General features: G+C 48.2%; 1 protein-coding gene across 2 annotated transcripts in view; it reads left to right on the forward strand.

Moving 5' to 3' along the window:
* Positions 1–17859, forward strand: part of SLC6A2 (solute carrier family 6 member 2) — a 42406-nt gene that overhangs the window by 12192 nt on the left and 12355 nt on the right. For both annotated transcript variants that reach the window (XM_055552076.1, XM_055552077.1), the window contains exons 3-8: positions 193–430; positions 7524–7662; positions 12350–12484; positions 14101–14204; positions 15424–15548; positions 16814–16926. In XM_055552076.1, coding sequence (XP_055408051.1) covers positions 193–430; positions 7524–7662; positions 12350–12484; positions 14101–14204; positions 15424–15548; positions 16814–16926 — 854 coding nt within the window. The remainder of the gene's footprint in view (positions 1–192; positions 431–7523; positions 7663–12349; positions 12485–14100; positions 14205–15423; positions 15549–16813; positions 16927–17859) is intronic.

Below are 17859 nucleotides of genomic sequence, written 5' to 3' on the forward strand. Positions count from 1 at the left end.
TCTCCCACTCCCCTCCCCCCACTGCATTCTTCTGCCCCGGGGGATTTAGGCTCTGACGGTCTGCTACAGAAAAAAGACAGGCGTAGGGGTGGGTAGTGCAATGGTTGGAGCCAGCTTCCCTGGAGACATGGCTCTGGGAGGGAGAGTGGGCCTAGGGAAGCCCCTGCCTGACCCCCTGTGCCCCCCACCCAGGAGTTGGCTACGCTGTGATCCTCATCGCCCTCTACGTTGGCTTCTACTACAACGTCATTATCGCCTGGTCCCTCTACTACCTCTTCTCTTCCTTCACCCCGAACCTGCCCTGGACTGACTGCGGCCACGCCTGGAACAGCCCCAACTGCACAGACCCCAAGCTCCTCAACAGCTCAGTGCTGGGCAACCACACCAAGTACTCCAAGTACAAGTTCACACCTGCAGCAGAGTTTTACGAGTAAGTCCTTGACCCCTCGTCCTGTTCGCATGGGGACCTGTACTGTTCACATCAAGACCTGTACTGGGCAGAACCTGAGCCAAACACTAAAGGACACCACTGGAGAGGAAGGGGCCACGTCAGTCCTTGTAACGTGTCCTCAGCAGCCACCACAGGCCTGACGTTGGCGAGGTACACAGGATATTTAGTTGTCGCATGCAAACTCGTAGTTGTGGCATGTGGGATCTAGTTCCCTGACCAGGGATCGAACCTGGGCTCTTTGCACCAGGAGCTCAGAGTCTTAGCCACTGGACCACCAGGGAAGTCCCACAAATGAGAATTATTGTTATAGTGTTTGTCCAAAGTGATTTCTAGTCTCATCATTCCCTCTAGATTAATTGAAGGGAAAAGTTGTCCCTTTTCTCTTATCTGTCCATTCATTCATTTACTCATTTCTGTCTGTATGTGCTCATTGGAGTTTATTTTATTCTGTGGTTTAACCCATAACCGTCATTATTTATTTTGTTGCTTCCTTGAACCCTTTCAACCTCTACTCCATCCTTTGAAGTCCTTGAGGTTGGTGATAGTCAACTTGTCAGCCATCTAATTTTGAAAGTTTGCATAGTGGTCCCTTCAGAATGTAGCATCTATTGTCTTTATCCCTCAGGGGATGGGGGTGAGCCCCATTTTAGCAATCCCTGCACAAGTGTTAGCAGATAAGCAGAAAGTCCCTGGCACAAGGTGTGGGGCAGGACAGGTAAATCCCACTCGAACCTCACTCTCAAGGGACACATGGTCTAGAGTAGTGGTTAGAAAACTTTCCAGTAAAAGATTACATTTTGGGCCTTGCGGGCCAAACACCTATCTTGCATATTCTTTATTTAATTTTACCCTTTAAAATGATAGAAACCATCTGTAGCTCACAGGCATCACTCAATAGGTCACAGCCGAGTTTCAGGGGGCGTGGCTTGTTGACTCCTGGTCTGGAGCAGCGCTGCCCAGGAGAATGCCCACAATGATAGAAATGTCCTGTGTTTGCACGGCCCAGTGCAGTAGCCACATGCCACATGTGGTTAGTGAATAGTTGAGATGTGGCTAGTGTGACGGAGAAGTTGAATTTTTAATTTTATTTAATTTTCATTCATTTACATTTTAAAGTATTTGTTTATTTGGCTGTATCAGGTCTTAGTTGCCTCATGCAGGACCTTCTGTTGTGGCGGGTGGATTCTCTAGTTGTGGCGCTGGGACTCAGTAATTGTGGCATGTGGGTTTAATTGATCCATGGCAATCAGTGCCTGAGTTCCCTGACCAGGGATTGAACCCATATCCCCTTCATTGCACAGCGATTCTTAACCAGGAAATTTCCCTCATTTACATTTAAACAGCCAGTTGCTTCCTTGGACAGTGCAAGTCTAGAGCATGAAAAAAGACAAGTTTACAAATTCAGGGCCAGTCTTCTTTGGTCCTGTGTATTTGCTAAACCACAGACCAGAGAGTGGGGTTATCCAGAGAATGGGGTTCCTTAGGACCATTCCCACTTTTGCCATCTCGGTGCAGTTGGACCAAGGAGATTTGATGTGGTTAAAGGTGGCCTCTGGAAAGTCTGCTGCCTCCTGGGGTCCAGGGGAGGGGAGTCGGGGTTCTCAGGACCCAGGAAGTACCCTCCATGAGCCATGGAGGCTGAGATTTTGCTAAGCATCCTGGACCTACATGTCCACCTGCCTCCATCTGTGTTTCCTGTGGACTTTCAGGACCAAGTGCACAATTATATTGATTTAGAAACACAGTTGTCATGGAACTTGAAATCCTTCTACAGCCCCCAAAGAATCTAAAGAACCGCTATAATTTGAAGTGAGCATCTATTTAAGTTAATACCATCATCCCTGTCTTCCTCTCCATCACATCAACAGCTAATCACTTACCATGTGCATCAGGCTTTCTGCTAACTTCTCTGTATGTATTATATCAATGTAAACCTCACACCAACCCCATGAGGTTTCTGTAACTCTTCCGTACATAACTCGGCTGCAAACATTAGCTTCATTTTGCAGATGCAACAGTAAATCACTGGCCCATGGTCACACGGCTAGTCCTGTGCAGAGTCAAGATTTGGACCCTGGCAGATGGCACCTGCTGGACTCTTGAGAGAGAGCTCCTCCTTACCCTTTGTTCCATGATCCTCACTCTCTTCACCCTAGCCCGTGCCTTTCCAGGCAGTGAAACTCGAGAGCCTGCAGGCTTCACCTCTGTGTTATATTGGATTCCAGACATTTTGAATGGCTATTATGATATCAAATTATTATTGTCATCAAAACTAACATTTATCCAGCTTCGATTATGTCCCAGCCATGCATTTAGAAGTGCCATTTGAAGTGAGTTTGAACCTAGGAAGTCTGGCTTCAAAGTCCAAGCTCTCAGCCCAGTGATGCTAAACACTGGCTGCTCACTGGAACCACCTGGAGAGCCTTAAAACACACTGGTGCCTGGATGCTGTGCCTCGAGATTCATTTTATTGGTCCAGGTGCAACTGTGGTCCAGGGATTTTATTAACAGTTCCTCCACTGATTCTAATATCCAGCCAAGGTTGACAGCCCCTGTCTTGGCCACTGCACTCTCCCATCTCTGACAGATTCTTACTGGGGTCAGTCTGACATACTTACAGTATCATGTCATGGAAAATCTAGGGCCTCCTTTAGTTTTCTCCTGAGGGGGTGTGGCCTCAGACAATCCCAGAACCCCTGGAGAGCTTGCTGGTAGAGGTTTTAGGTCTTCCCAGTTTATGAGTGCAGTTTGGAATGGTAGAGGATAATGGAGCTGAGGGTGCTGCTGATACATGTAATTGGTTCTGGGCTTTCTCCTTTATCATCTCATGATAGAGGAAAATCCACGATTTTTCTTTTTGCTTTTGGTAACCCTCGTCCTTATAAATTAAAATGGAAAATGATAGCCTCATCTCTAGCCTGGTTGTTATTTGATTCCTCCTCTGACATCTTCATGGCCAGCAGATCTGCTGCTGGAGGAAGGAGAGGTGAGTTGGGTTTTGAGACTCTGGTTGCTTTAATTACAGCCTTAAACTTCCTCGAGCTTGGCTGTGAGAAGGTAGAAAAGGGAATTCTCTTGCGTTGGGCTGATTCTCTTGGGGGATGTCGTTGAGGGCAGAGTCCAAGACTTATTTTCAGCAGCTTTTTGCTCTATAGAGCTCCCTTCCCATCCTCTCCCCCACCTTCCCTCCTCTCCTCCATCCTTTTAAGTGCCCCCACCTCCACCCCAAGTCTGGTATCTGCTGTGATCCAGGCATCAGCATCTCCTCCTGTCCACGTCCCACTTAGTCTTCACAGTTCACAGAGGTGGAAATTACTCCTGTTTTACAGACAAGAATGTGGTGGTTCAGGTTCTAGGGAAGTGGCGGAAGGGATCTGAATCCAGGCTGTCTGGGTGGAGGCTCTCACTCCATCCGTGAGCCTCTTCTCTGTCTTCTCTGTCCTTTCAGAGTCTCCAGTGGGGTGTATTTGGGACAGGAGTGCAGAGGTGTCTGTGGGTAGATCGGAGCCCTTCTCATGCATCTCTTTCTCACCTTCAGGCTGCTTTTGTGTGCTTCTCAGTATCTGAGTCATGAGCTGCCTCTGGGATTTGTTTTTAATGGCCCTTTTATCTAAATGCTTCTGCTTTAAAAGTTACTCACTTTCAGTTTGGGAACCCAGCAAGTAGGACTCCCAGTGCCAACCCTGAGGAGGCTAGCTGGGTTTTTTTTTTTTTTTTTTACTTTCCTTGGAGCCTGCTGGCCAATTCTCTTACCATCTTGTGTTCGTTTAAGCTGATGAACTGAACATATCATTTAAGGGAACAAAACTGCAATACTCCCCAGGATCCAGGCCTGAAGCCAAACAGCCCGAGGCAAAAAGAAACCATGATGCTCTGTAACTCTATCTGTAAAAGGGCACCCTTGGTGAACACGCACCAGGAATAAAAAACTTCTATTCTCTTCCTGTTCCTGGTTGGGAAAAGACCTCTCCCTCCACCCCAGCACTAACCCTCTGCGCTTAAATGTCAAGTGAGATCTGAGCCCGTTTGGCCCGCAGACTTCGGAAAGTCTGGATCATATGCTTAACGATGATTCATTTTCATTAAACTGCTGGAAAACTGCAACAAACCCAAGTTACTTGTCCTAACCCCCAAGGCTTGGGGCCTCTAGTGGGGAGGAGGCTGGATTCTCTTTTCTTGGAAATCAGCTCTGGAGTCTAGCTTTTTTCACTGATGAAATAGCTAGACAACCACTGCAAACCTTAAAGTGGACGTTGCACACATGTGAGTCAACGGGCTGGTTAGGGGGCATGTCAGCCATCTGATGGGATGCTGGAGTCGTTTTAGCATGTTTCAGGGCAAGCACAGTTGGTTCAGAGCCTTTTTTTTCCCCCAAATTGGCCAAATGCTTACTCATACCATTTAACACTTGATTGTATGTAAAGCAATGGAAAGAAGCAGGATTAAGAGTCAGATGGGTTCAGTACCTGATTCTAGTTCTCTGTCTTTTTAGACATGCCCAGTCTCTCTTCTTTACTTCTCTTCACTTCCCTCCCCTCCTCCAACCCATTCTCTTCCTCCACTTCCTCCTCCTCCTTTTCTTCATCTTCCTCTTCCTCCCTCCCTCACTTCCTCCCTCTCTCTGTCTCACTTTCTCCCCCACCTTTCTCTCTCCCTCTCTGTCTCCTCCCCCCTCTTTCTCTCTTCCTCTCCCTCCTTCTTAGGACAGGAGAGTGGGCCTCAGCTAGGGCATCATTTTAGAGCTGAGACTAGCAGGGAGAGAAGTTTGCCAGGAAGACACATTGGGCCAGAAAGTGTATTCTAGGCAGAAAGGAACAGATAGTTCCAAGGCCCAGAGCGATGAGAGCTTCATATAACTGGGGAATGACAAGTGGCTGGCGGTCACAAGGAGCCAAAAGCATGATGTGGCAAGGCAAGGGGATGCACTTGGCACAGGACAATACTGAAAGGCCTCAGATTCTGAAAGCCTTTAATTTTTTTTTTTTTATCCTCTTGACCAGGATTTCACAACCTTGATACTTTTGACATCTGGGGCTGGATAATTCCATGTTGCAGAGGGATGGCTCTCCTGTGCATTTTGGATGTCTAGCTTATCCCTGGCCTCTTCCCACTAGATACCAGCAACACCCACCCTGCCCCCCAGCTATGACAACCAAAAATGTCCCCAGATGTTGCCCAATGTCTGGAGAAGGCAGGGGCAAATTTGCACCCCATGAGAACCATTGTTTTAGATGATAAAGAGCTTCTGAGGATTGGGGGGCAGGAGACTGACAAGGTTAGAACACAACTTGAGATGAATCAGATGGTTCTACAGCAGCATAGCCTGTGGATTTAAGGGCGCTGACTGGAGAGACTGGGATGATGGGGAGTGGGGAGGTTTTTATAGCAGTCCTGAAGGAAGGGAATATGGGTCTGGCTTGACATTGGGCCATGAGGATGGGGTGATGGTAGCAGATCAAGAGATAATATTAGGAGGGACCAGACATGGAGACTCATTGCTGGGGAAGCTGATGCAGGATGAGCAGCTTACAGCCATGACATCCTGCCCCGGGGCGGTCAGGATGAAGGCTGTTCTAGGGATGGGAACACAGGTCTTGGTGAGCCTTGATCAGTCACACAGCTCTGCTCATTCACTCACTGCAGACTTCTCTGTAGGCCTGTCAACACCACACCTTCCCCATCTCACTCCTACCACACCCAGGCATTCCAGCTCAACTCACCTGCTCTCCCATGGGCCTGCAGAGAAAGCACCAGATACCCACTCTGTGAAGCCTGCCCTGCTGACTCCCTTGGCTGAATTTTCTGGGCCCCCCTCAGCTTCTTTGTTGATGCCTACTGTTCCCTTGAAGGCTGGGACTCAATCAGATTGGTAGTTCCAATGATCATTGGTGTTGAGCATTTCCTGAGTTCTAGCACTATCTCATATTCTGCAATGTAAACCTCGTGAGAGCCCTTTTACTGTAGAGGGAAAAAAAGCTCAAGGTGGGGAATGTTTGCACCAGCTGTTGTCACCCAGGAGTTCTACGTGGCTGGAGCCATCACCTCCTTGTCCACAGCCTTGTCACCAGCCCCCAGCAGCCCTCTTTCGGTTTTGACTTCTTTCTCGTGAAATTATGTGTGTGAGATTCATCCATACAGAGTTAGTTGCTGTATAATGTTCTACTTTATGGATATGTCATAATTTATCTAGTCTACTGTTGATAGATATTTGAGTATTTTGCAATTTGGAGTTGTTATGGACAATGCCGCTGTGAACATTCTACACCATGTCTTTTGATGAACATGTGTATATGTTTCTATTGGACAGATACTCAGGAGTAGAATTGCTAAGGCAGAGGATATACATACGTTTAGTTTGAGTAAAATAGGAGAAATGTTTACTTCTTAGTCTCCAGGCCAGGGATTCTTAAGCTCAGTAACATGGGAATTTTGGAGGCTGTTTCGTGCCGTATAGGATGTTATCCTGTGCATTGTAGGGTGTTCCACTTTTCTGTCCTCTAGATCAGCGGTCCCCAGCCTCTGAGATCTAATGCCTGATGATCTGAGGTAGAGCTGACATAATAATAATAGAAATAAAGTATGAAATAAATATAATGCACTTGAACTCATGGAAAAACTGTCTTCCATGAAACTGGTCCCTGGTGCCAAAAAGGTTGGGGTCCACTGCTCTAGATGCCTTCTGCCCAAGTTGTGACAATTAAAGATATCTCCAGACATTGCCAGATGTTCCAATATCCACTGCTTTAGCCTGTGAGTGCTGTGAGGACAGAGACCTTTCCTCTGTTTATTCACCACCATCTCTCCAGGACCTGGCAAGCAGAGATATTTATTAAGTTGAAAACTTTTGTAACTGTTTAAAGAACAGCCTTGGGTGGGGGTGTCTTCCAAGAAGACTTGCTGGCTAGAGCAGGGCAGTGCTAAGCACAGGCTGTGACTGCACAGAGCAGGTCCAGGTGCTGCGGGGCAGGGACTGGGGCAGCCCGGGCCCGTCTCCATCGATGTGCACTTTCAAGGACTGGCCTGCGGTCAAGGCCTAGGTCAGCCTCCCTGATGATACCATCTTCCCCGGCAGGCGTGGTGTCCTGCATCTGCATGAGAGCAGTGGGATTCATGACATTGGCCTGCCCCAGTGGCAGCTTTTGCTCTGTCTGATCATCGTTGTCATCGTCCTGTTTTTTAGCCTCTGGAAAGGAGTGAAGACATCAGGAAAGGTAATGTCTTTGTTTCTCTTTTAGTTGGGAGGTTGGCCTCAAAAAAAAAAAAAAGATGTTTTTTCTACCTGTAATTCAGGTAGTTGGTGAAAGGAAAAGGTGATGCTAGAAGAACAAAGTCTGAGTTTTCACCCCAGCTCTGCCACCAGCTTGCTGGAGACCTCGGACAAATCCCTTCCCTTTCCTAAGCTCCGGGCTCTCCAACAGTAGGGTGAGGGGGTGTGAGTGGATCAGGGTTCCTCACACTTTTCCACCAAAGCTTCCCTAAGAGCAGAGACCAGGGAATGAGGACACCCAAAGCCCAAAGCAATCTATTGACATGTATTTGATAAATCTTAAATTCTGTGGGACTAAAATGCCAGTGTTGCAGCCTTCTCTAGAATATAACCATTTCCTTCACTATAAAATTGATCATTCTCACCCCTGAATCTTTGAGTGAAACGGAATGCTCTAGAAGATATCTGGATGAATCCTGGGACATCCTCTGACACAGTGCTGAGTGCTCACAAGAGTTTAGGTTTCCTAGGGAGAGGAGTACAGCATTAGATGACCTAGGACAGCTTGCCAGAGTTGGTGTTCTGACTTAGGTGACACTGCTCCCCATAGCCAGCCCCTCAGGGTGGAGTATAATCAGGTCATCACCCACATCGATTCTGAGCCTGAGAAACATCATGAGAACAACAACTTCATTTGGACCCTATGGGTCTATGTAGAGCTTGGCTGTATTAAAGAGGCTGTAGCTGGAAAATATTCTATCTAGTGTTTTGGTTAGCTATTGCTGTGCAATAAAAGAGCTCAAGATTTCATGATGGAAAAATAACAGTCATTTTATTGTCTCTCATGATTCTTTGAGTTGACTTGGCTCAGCAAGATGGTTCTTTTTCTCCATATGATATTGCTTGGGCTACATGTCTGGGGGCATGACTGGGCTGGAACCTTTAAGATGGCACATACTCATTGAGGGTAGTTGGTACTGGTTAGGAGCTCAACTGGAGCTGTCAACCCGAGCACCTTGGGTTGTTTCCACATAGTTTTGCTGTGTGGCTTAGGCTTCTTACAGCGTAGTGGCTGAGTTCCAAGAGCATGTTCCAAGGAAACAAACCCTAATATGCAAGCAGCTCTTCCAGTCTGTCTTTACATCATGCTTGCTATTGTCCCAGGGGCCAAAATAAGTCTTGTGGTAAAGCCCAGAGTCAACATGGAACACACGGAGTGTGTGTTCATTGGGAGTTACAAGGCAACAACCTATCATAATCAGGCAGCCTGAATTTATGAGAAGCTTCATTAGGCAACTAATTTTGGAAAGTGGGATGCATCAGGCATCTCTGTGGTTCTCCTAGTCTTGGTTAAGTGATAGATAGCAAAGATGGCAGCAAGGCACCAGCAGCAAATGAGAATGAAATCTGTCAAGAAGAGCTTGAAGTGGAACTTCCTCTTAGAATGTTGGAGACATGGTATCTGCTCCAAGGAAGAACCCAAATGAAATGCAGACCAGGGCTTGGAGGAATTCTAAGAGCAGAGCCAGGATTGGACCACAACCATCCCAATACCTGACACATAGTAGGTCTTCAGTAAATATTTATTGAAGAACTAATGAGGGAAGAAGGGAAGGTAGGAAGAAGGGTGGGTGGGTAAATGAGTTTGGGGAACCTCACTAAATGTTCTTTTGAATCCACTTCAACTTTTTAAGCATTTATGGATACCTCCTATGTGCCAGGCTTGGTGCTAGTATTAGTGATGCAAGAGTAAATATGACAGATTCAGTGGATTGTAGTATTATGTGTGTTACAGGCAGGTGTAGGTCAATCACATTCGTTCTTGCATCCCCATCCATTTCCAAAAACACTAATGGTCACAAACTATACATACTATTACAGATCTTGCTTTTATAAAAACTTAACTTTCTTTACCTTGAAGATAATTTTTCAACAGGTAGTCAGGTTGCACTTTGAGATACAAACTTTGGGTTTTTCAACTGTCATTAAATCAATTTAGGGGGTCACCACAGTTTTTCAAAATGAAATTGTCTAGAAAATAGCAGTGTACATTGCCTGTAGTAAAGTAAGGGCTGTCTTGTGGAATTTGTGATTCAGGTATAGCAATCCATGTGTCTTAATATATAAGGTTTTTCTTACCATGGTTCCTATGGTCCAAAAAGCTGCATTAGTGGCAGAAGGAAGTTCATCAAACTGAGAGGGTGTGCAAAGACCATGCAGAAGGTGTCGTTTGGGATAGAACTCAAAGGACAGGGGCAGGTGGAGATGGAGCAGAAGGAAGGCGTTGTCAATGGAAGGAACTGCAAGCGAAGCCACAGAAGCCCCAGGCCAGCCTCATCCAGCCTCTTCGTGCCTCTCCTGGGGGTCTGGAGCAGGGCTCTTCTGGCCTCTGCAGACAACAGAGATGCAGAAGGTGTATGAGTTTTACTGCTGCTGCCAGCCTGTGTGAGGGGCCACCACGCATTTCTAATATTGCAGCCCCAAATTAAGTTTCCTATTACCTTCGCTGAAGGGGTACAGCCTGCCCCAGCTGGTTTAGCACTTGGCTGGAGCAGGCAGGAGTTGTCTCTGAGGGGACCGATGCTAAAGAGAAAAGGAGTGGAGCTGAACATGTTTCATTCCTTTATACAAAGGTACCTTCAGAGGAGGACTCATCCCCTCCCCTGAGGAGTGTAGTGAGGGGCCTGGCAGGGCAGGGGTGTTGCCCTAGGAAGCCCCGCCCCAGATGAAGATACGTCACCCAAAGTCCCCGCCCACATTTTGCTTAAGTCCCCCAGTGTTCTGGCAGCTGAGTGGGCAAGGGGCCCTGCGGTCCATGGGGAGGGGCTTTCTAGAATAAGGAGCTTCACACAGGATAGTGCTGTGCTCTTTGTTTTTATACTTTGGCTCATGAGAAAACCACAAGTGTTGCTTATTTCTTCCCAGACTACATCTAGAACAGAATACGGACCTTCTCTTAGCAGGCTGCCCCAGCCACAGAACTGGCCTGGGATGAATTGCAAATGTTCACACTTTCTGTCTTGGCTGGTGAAGGCTCTGTTTAGGAAGGTGCATGACTTCACAGCTGGCGCCTGGGATTGTCGAGGGGCGAGTACAGTCTGATTCAGGGAACGGGGTTACCACAGACCACACTCTGTGACCCTGGCCCACTGACCAGTGCAGGGTGGAGGCTGGAGGTTTGAGTCAGGAGTCAGTTAGCCCCCAGGGCGTCAGACAAGGGTGTCAAACACAGTGCTGTTTGCTGCCCTGGAATCCTGTCTGCCTCCTCCAACTAGTAGTCCTTGGCTCAACCAGCCTTAGTAACTACAAGCCTGTACTGAACATCTAAATGCTGATCTAAAAGGTTCTCCAAGACCATCTACTCCAGGTGCTTGTACAAATGGGGACGCTGAGGCCAAGAGACAGACGGGGTTTCATAGGAGTCTTGACAGAAAAGGCTTGAACCTGGGGCTCAAACATAAAGTAGCATGAAGGATTAAGAACACAGCTTTGTGGTCAGATGACCTGTGTTGGAGTCCAGACACCATCATTCCCTCAGGATGAATGATGCCCCCTAAGCTTCAGTGTCCTCACCTGCAAAGTGAGACCCATTAATGGTCCTGCCAGCCTCTAGGGCAGTTGGGAGGATGGGGTGAGAGGTCCTCGGTGCTGGGCTAGCAGGTGGAAATCGCTTCATAAATGTTCCTCATCTATCTTTGTCCCCTGCAACCTGGGAGAGCTTTAAAAAAAAATTATATATATATATATATATATATATATATATATATATATATATATATATTTGGCTATGCCAAGTCTTAATTGCAGCATGCAGGATCCTTAGTTGCAGCATTGTACTCTTAGTTGCAGAGTGTGAGGTCTAGTTTCCCAACCAGGGATCGAACCCAGGCCCCCAGCATTGGGAGCATGGAGTCTTAGCTGCTAGACCACCAGGAAAGTGCCAAGGGGAGCTTTTAAAGCCTGAAGTGCAGCACCCACCCCAGACCAATCCAATCAGAAACTCCAAAAATGGAATCTGAACTTTGACATTTTCAGTCTATACTTTCCCCCAGAGTATTCTCATGTATAGTCAGGGGTGAGAAGGAACAAAGAGGAAGCCACACAACCTTCTCCTCTCCCCACTTCTCTGTTTCTTCAGCTTGGGCAAGACGGGCAAGTGTCTCTTAGTCTGGGGTCAGCCTCTTCCCTTACAGGTTTCTGGACAGGGCAGTTTGTATTTGCCCTAAATTGTATGTGCCCAAAAGAAGGAACTGCTATGGATGGGACTTTCTGCCCAACCACATCCCTCCTTGGGCAGTGAGCTTAGGAGGATATGCTTGAATGAAGGTAAACAAGACAGAGAGAGAAGAGGGACAATGGAGGGCATAAAGGTGGGGGTGCCTAGTTCTTCCTGGGCATCAGTACAGGCAGCTTGTAGAAGAGGAGGCCTTGGGCACCGCGAGAACCTGGTCTTCATTCTCGCTGCCCTTAGCTTCCTGGTGGCAGCACCTCCAGGCTGGCTTTCTCACTAGGTGCAGCCTTGGTCTGTCCACTCTGTCCTGGAGAGACCCAGGTCTGACCTAGCGATGGAGCCTTTAGCACGTGCGCTATGGGAAGGAGGTGGTGGGAGGGTGTGACTGGCTCCCTCACCCCAGCCCTGCACCACGCGGGCATCAGAGCCAGGCTCTCACGGCCAGCTTGTCCACTGCCAGGTCGTGTGGATCACAGCCACGCTGCCTTACCTCGTGCTGTTCGTGCTCCTGGTCCATGGCATCACGCTGCCCGGCGCCTCCAATGGCATCAACGCCTATCTGCACATCGACTTCTACCGCCTAAAAGAGGCCACGGTCAGTGCCCAGCGACCACCCACCCTTGGGCCAGGGTGAGGAGAGTTCTCAGTGCTCTGTGTGGCCTGGGATGGATCCTCCCCACTCTGAGCGGCAGCATCTCCGTCTGACCAAAGACCGGTTTCATCTGCACCCAAACAGTATCCGTGAGCCTGTCCAGCTCTGATGGTCTGGAATCTGTGGTTCTACTAAGTGGCCTTTGCAGACCCCCTCTTTTCAAAGACAGCACTATGCTGTCCTGGGTTCTTACCCCTGCCCAGTGTCATGGCTCCCTAACCCACTCCAACACCCCAGACCTATTTCTACTCTGGTGTCCAAACCCTGGCCTCTGGTACCGTCTGTGATGTCAGCATAAGGAGTAGCATCAGCCATGGGGGGACCCAAACTCTACTGACTGTCTCTCCTCACATCTACTTTAGCTCACTGTCCTGCCCAGAGACTACCATGCAGGTAGGGTGAATTTGGAGTGGAGTCCAAAACAGCGGGGTGAGGCCAGGAGCAGAGACACCTTGGAGGTTCCTAGGGCCTTGAGCATCTTCAGATCACAGCTGAGATGATTTGCAACCTCTTCACTCATGTGCTCCTCAGTGACAACACCTCAACATATTCCCCTCAGAATCCCCAAAGACATCCCCATACTCTTTTTGAACCCACGATATCCTGGCAGGGAGGACCAATGAGGTTTAGGAGGGACACAGCTTCTACTCTCCAGGCATACCTCAGTGTTATAGCCCAATAACCAAGAGAAAAACCTGCTTCCTTAGTAACTGCCAGAAAAATAACAGCATAGGAAACAAATCAGCCTTGTAAATTGTGAAGCAAGTCAGAGTTCTATCTGTTCTGCACTGTTTATATATCTTAAATCTTTCCAACAGTAGAAATAGCCTGACATCTGAAGGAGCAGCTCTGTCTTCCTTCATCAGATGGCTTCTCTTGTTACACCCTCTGCTTACAAAGTGGGTAGATGACCGAAGTCTCATAGCTCTGATTGTGGCTTAGTCCTGGCGAGCTAGGTAAAATTATACCCATTGTACAGATGAGGAAACTGAGATATAGATAGTGAAATTGACCAGGGCTAGACGATGAGGCTGAGCAATTGGAGGAGCTCAGATCTCCAGGCTTCTAGCCATGTAATTTCATCATCCATCAGATGAGGGAAGTAAGCCCCATTGGCCACCAAGGAGTCCCCACTCTCTGTGGGTTGGTAGAAGCTACTAGGAATCATAACTCCTTCCTGAAGCTGTTGTCTCCATAACACCTGAGATAGTCTTAACCCTTTGCCCTTGCCACATCCACTTTAAAGCCACATTTAGTTTATTAACTTCCCGTTTTTAACTTTCTTTGAAAATCAAAATATCAAATTGAGCCAGTGAGTTCCTCCAGGGTGAGCTTACTCATGACCACCCAAGGCTGGATGATGCCAGAGAGACCCCAGCCTCTCCACAGTGATTTTGTACAGGCTGCTGGGGAGCAGGAGCTGTGTGACTGCCCATCTCTGGCTAGATCTCATTTCCTGAGTCTAAGAGCATCCCTGGGGCTTCTCAGCCCGTCTGGAGCAGTGAGGTAGTCCAGTTCTCTGGGAGCAGAGGGTGATGGTCTTTATCTGCCCATTTCAGGTGTGGATTGATGCTGCAACTCAGATATTCTTTTCCTTGGGGGCTGGATTTGGAGTCTTGATTGCATTTGCTAGTTACAACAAATTTGACAATAACTGCTACAGGTAAGATCCTTCCTGGGATTCCAGAAAGCTCTAAATCCTAGGGACCCTCACAGGGGTAGAAAAGAGGGTTCTGGTCTGAAACAAGTCAGATTTTCTTCTTGGGTTTAGTTCCCTGTGAGATGAGGCAGAGTAAAGACCATCCTGGATGTTCTATGAACTCTGACATGGCCTATGGGGGTCCTGGTAAATATATGTCACTTCAGGACACTTAAGCAGTGCAAGCTGAGGAACTGGGATAGTTGAGGCCACTAACCCTGGGAAATCATGGGAGTGCAGAGCTGTGACAGAGGGACACTGTGGCTTTCAGAGCAGCCAGCACTGCCCCCTGTCCATCTGACGCCTGGGGGGCAGACAAGAGCGGAGTATCCAGGCTGGTTGCTTGAGGGGTGAGGGCCCTGGCAGGGTCAGAACTTAAGACCACAGGGAAGAATAAGAAGCCTGCTCAGGGTAGGAGAGTCAGAAGACGGTGCTCTAGATCAGCTGGCTCTGTAAGCATTTAATGCTTCCTCCTGCTGGCCCAGTGCTGTGAAGGCTTCAGACAGGGGCACAGATGGGGCTGCTTCATCACTCTCTGTCAAAGGCTTAAGACAGAATCCCTGGTACAAGGCAGAGTAGGATGAATGCATGCCAGTGGGACAGGCTGTGGGGAGGCTAAGGAAATGGGGCAATCAGCCCTCTGATAGAGGATCAATGAGAGCATAGAGGGTGCACTTGAGGTGAGCCTTGGTAGAGAGTTAGGGTTGGGATAGGCAGACATGGAGTGGGTGGATCACAAACAGCATGAGCGGAGCCAGGAGAGGTGGTATGTTTGTGAACCAGCAAATTCACTGGCTTGCTCAGAGAGTGCGTGTTAGAGAGTCTCATGAAAGAAGGCTGGGAAGAAGGTGAGGTCATCTTAGCAAAGCTCTTGAATGCCTGGGTGAGAAGTTGAGACGCACTGGGGAGCCACGAAAAGTTTGTTGAAGAAGGAGACTGGTGATTCAGTCTCCCAACAAGAGTTTGATAGCAGTTTCTGGTATCAGAGTGTTTTATCCAGCAGTTGTTGACCTGTTTCCTACATCCACAGGCTCTGACCCAGGGATGGTGGGGCACTGGGGTCTGGATGGCATCAGCAAACTGAAGAGGGGGATGGCATTCGAAGCCGTGGATTCCATAGATGGCCTATGAGAGGGTTGTGGAGAGTCAGACAACTTGAATTAACAGTGCTGCTTTTCCCCAGGGATGCCCTGCTGACCAGCACCATCAACTGTGTCACCAGCTTCATCTCTGGGTTCGCCATCTTCTCCATCCTTGGTTACATGGCCCATGAACACAAGGTCAACATTGAGGATGTTGCCACTGAAGGTGGGTTGGTAGTCCTGCCCACTGAGAAGGAAGGGGCTGAGAAACTCACCTTCTTCTCAGCTGTGCAGTTCTCCTGTGGACCAAGGGGAGCTGGACATGGGGCTTTCCCTGCTGCTGCTGGGTGGACTTTCTTTGAGGCTGTCAGAAGAAATTCCAGGCAGAATCTTCTGAATCAGACCAGGCCAGATAGGTTTTTGGAGCACCCACTCTGTACCAGCCCCTGGGCTAAGCACTTGATATATCTTGGTTTAGTTCTGGCAGTGCTGCCAGGCAAGTCTTAATAGACCCATTTTAAAGATTAGAAAGCTGAAATTCAGTCTATTAAAGTTGTTCCAGGTCACCCAGCTAGTGAGTCATGGTGCCAGCAGTTGAACCCTGACCAGTCCTACAGTAGAGCCTATGCTTCCCCATGGCTTCTCATATTCTTTCTTTATTCCTTCTCCTATTTTTATGGCCACAGATAGGCTGAGACCTGGGCAGGGGCTGCCTCTGATGAACTCTGAAAACTCACAAAGTTTTGAGAGTGAGAGGATCCCTCACGAGGTGTAGGAGGTGGGGTTTGAGGCCCGTAGCTGTCCAGGAGAGGTACAGCTCTCGGGCTTGGCTGTTTAAGGTCAGCCTCCTTGGCACATGTGTACCTGCTTAGTCATTCAATCATGTCTGGCTCTTTGGGACTTCATGGACTGTAGCCCACCAGGCTCCATTGTCCATGGAATTCTCCAGGCAAGAATACTGGAGTGGATTGCCATTTCCTTCTCCAGAGGATCTTTCTAACCCAGGGATCAAACCCTTGGCATTCTGGTGATATGAAACTGATATCAAACTCTTGGGAAATCAAGTCACCAGCCTCCTTCTTCAACAAATTTTCCATGGCTCCCAAGTGCCTCTCAGCTTCTCACCTATGCATTCAAGAGCTTTGTTAAGATGACCCCACCTTCTTTCCAGCCTTATTTTGGATCTGGATTCATCAGTCATATTTATTTATTTACTTTCTTGGCCTCACCACATGGCATATAGGTTCTTAGGTCCCCGACCAGGTATTGAACCCACAGCCCTTTTGTTGGAAGTGTAGCATCTTAACCACTGGACCATCAGAGAAGTCCCTGTCCATCATCTTTAGAACCTTGGTTTGCTCTATCCACACATGACTGACCAAATATGATGGGGCTGGACTAGGGCTTATTGGGACTCAAAATGCTCCCCTGTCATCTGCAGCTCAGACCCACAGCCCCAGCCATTGATGAGGTCCTTGATGTTTCTTCCAGGAGCTGGCCTAGTCTTCATCCTGTACCCAGAAGCCATTTCTACCCTCTCGGGATCCACATTCTGGGCCATTGTGTTCTTCATCATGCTCCTGGCTCTGGGAATTGACAGCTCGGTGAGTGACCTTGTTCAGATTACCTCTGCCCACAGACACCACTAGACTCTGACCCTCCCTCCCCAAATACACACACACTACTAAGTCTCAAGTTTTCCCCCATTCAAATCCCTGATCAGTAGTTGTTTCCAGAAGGCCCTATTTAAATGCAAACAAAGAAATCAATACTCAGAAAGTCAACACTGACGGTGTATGTGCTCACTTGTGTCGAACTCTCTGCGACTCCATGGACTGTAGCCCACCAGGCTCCTCCATCCACGGAATTCTCCAGGCAAGAATACTGGAGTGGGTTGCTGTGCCCTCCTGGGTGGGGATCTTCCCCACCCAGGGATCGAACTGGCATCTCTTGCATCTCCAGCCTTTGCAGGCGGGTTTTCTTTTTATCACTGAGCCACCTGCTAGGAACTAGGAGAAACCCCTTGGCACTGTGGAAATTTATATTAGAAGGGACCTGGGATAAGCCAGCCCAGTACTCTCCTTTTACAGATGGGGAAACTGAATTCAGAGTTTCATAACTCCTGTTCTCTCACCAACCATTCTTCCCATGGTATTTCATCAGCATCCACTCAGGCTGAGTGAGTGGACAGGAGTCAAGACCCTGTTGATAAGGGAGAGATAGGAGTTAACTCTTGGCCCCCTCTCACATAGTTTCTGAGTTCTGAGCTTGGTTGACAACAGGGCAGAAGTAGGGTGAGAGGATAGGGAGAAAGCTGAACCTGCCAGTTTCTCTAGAAATCTCTTGGGGTGCGTGAGTCCAGGGCTGCTAGGAGGTCCGAGGGAGCTGGGTACCTGAGACTGGACTCCCTGGACCCCAGGGACTGAAAAAATTTACACAGCCTTAAAGTGGATAATTATGGTTTATTTGGCAAATTTCCTATGGTCTATTTGGCAAATTTTCAAGCCTGGGCAGCAGCCTATCAGATTGCTCTGAGG

The sequence above is a fragment of the Bubalus kerabau genome, chromosome 17 (genome assembly GCF_029407905.1).
Source record: "Bubalus kerabau isolate K-KA32 ecotype Philippines breed swamp buffalo chromosome 17, PCC_UOA_SB_1v2, whole genome shotgun sequence".
In the NCBI taxonomy this organism is placed as follows: domain Eukaryota; kingdom Metazoa; phylum Chordata; class Mammalia; order Artiodactyla; family Bovidae; genus Bubalus; species Bubalus kerabau.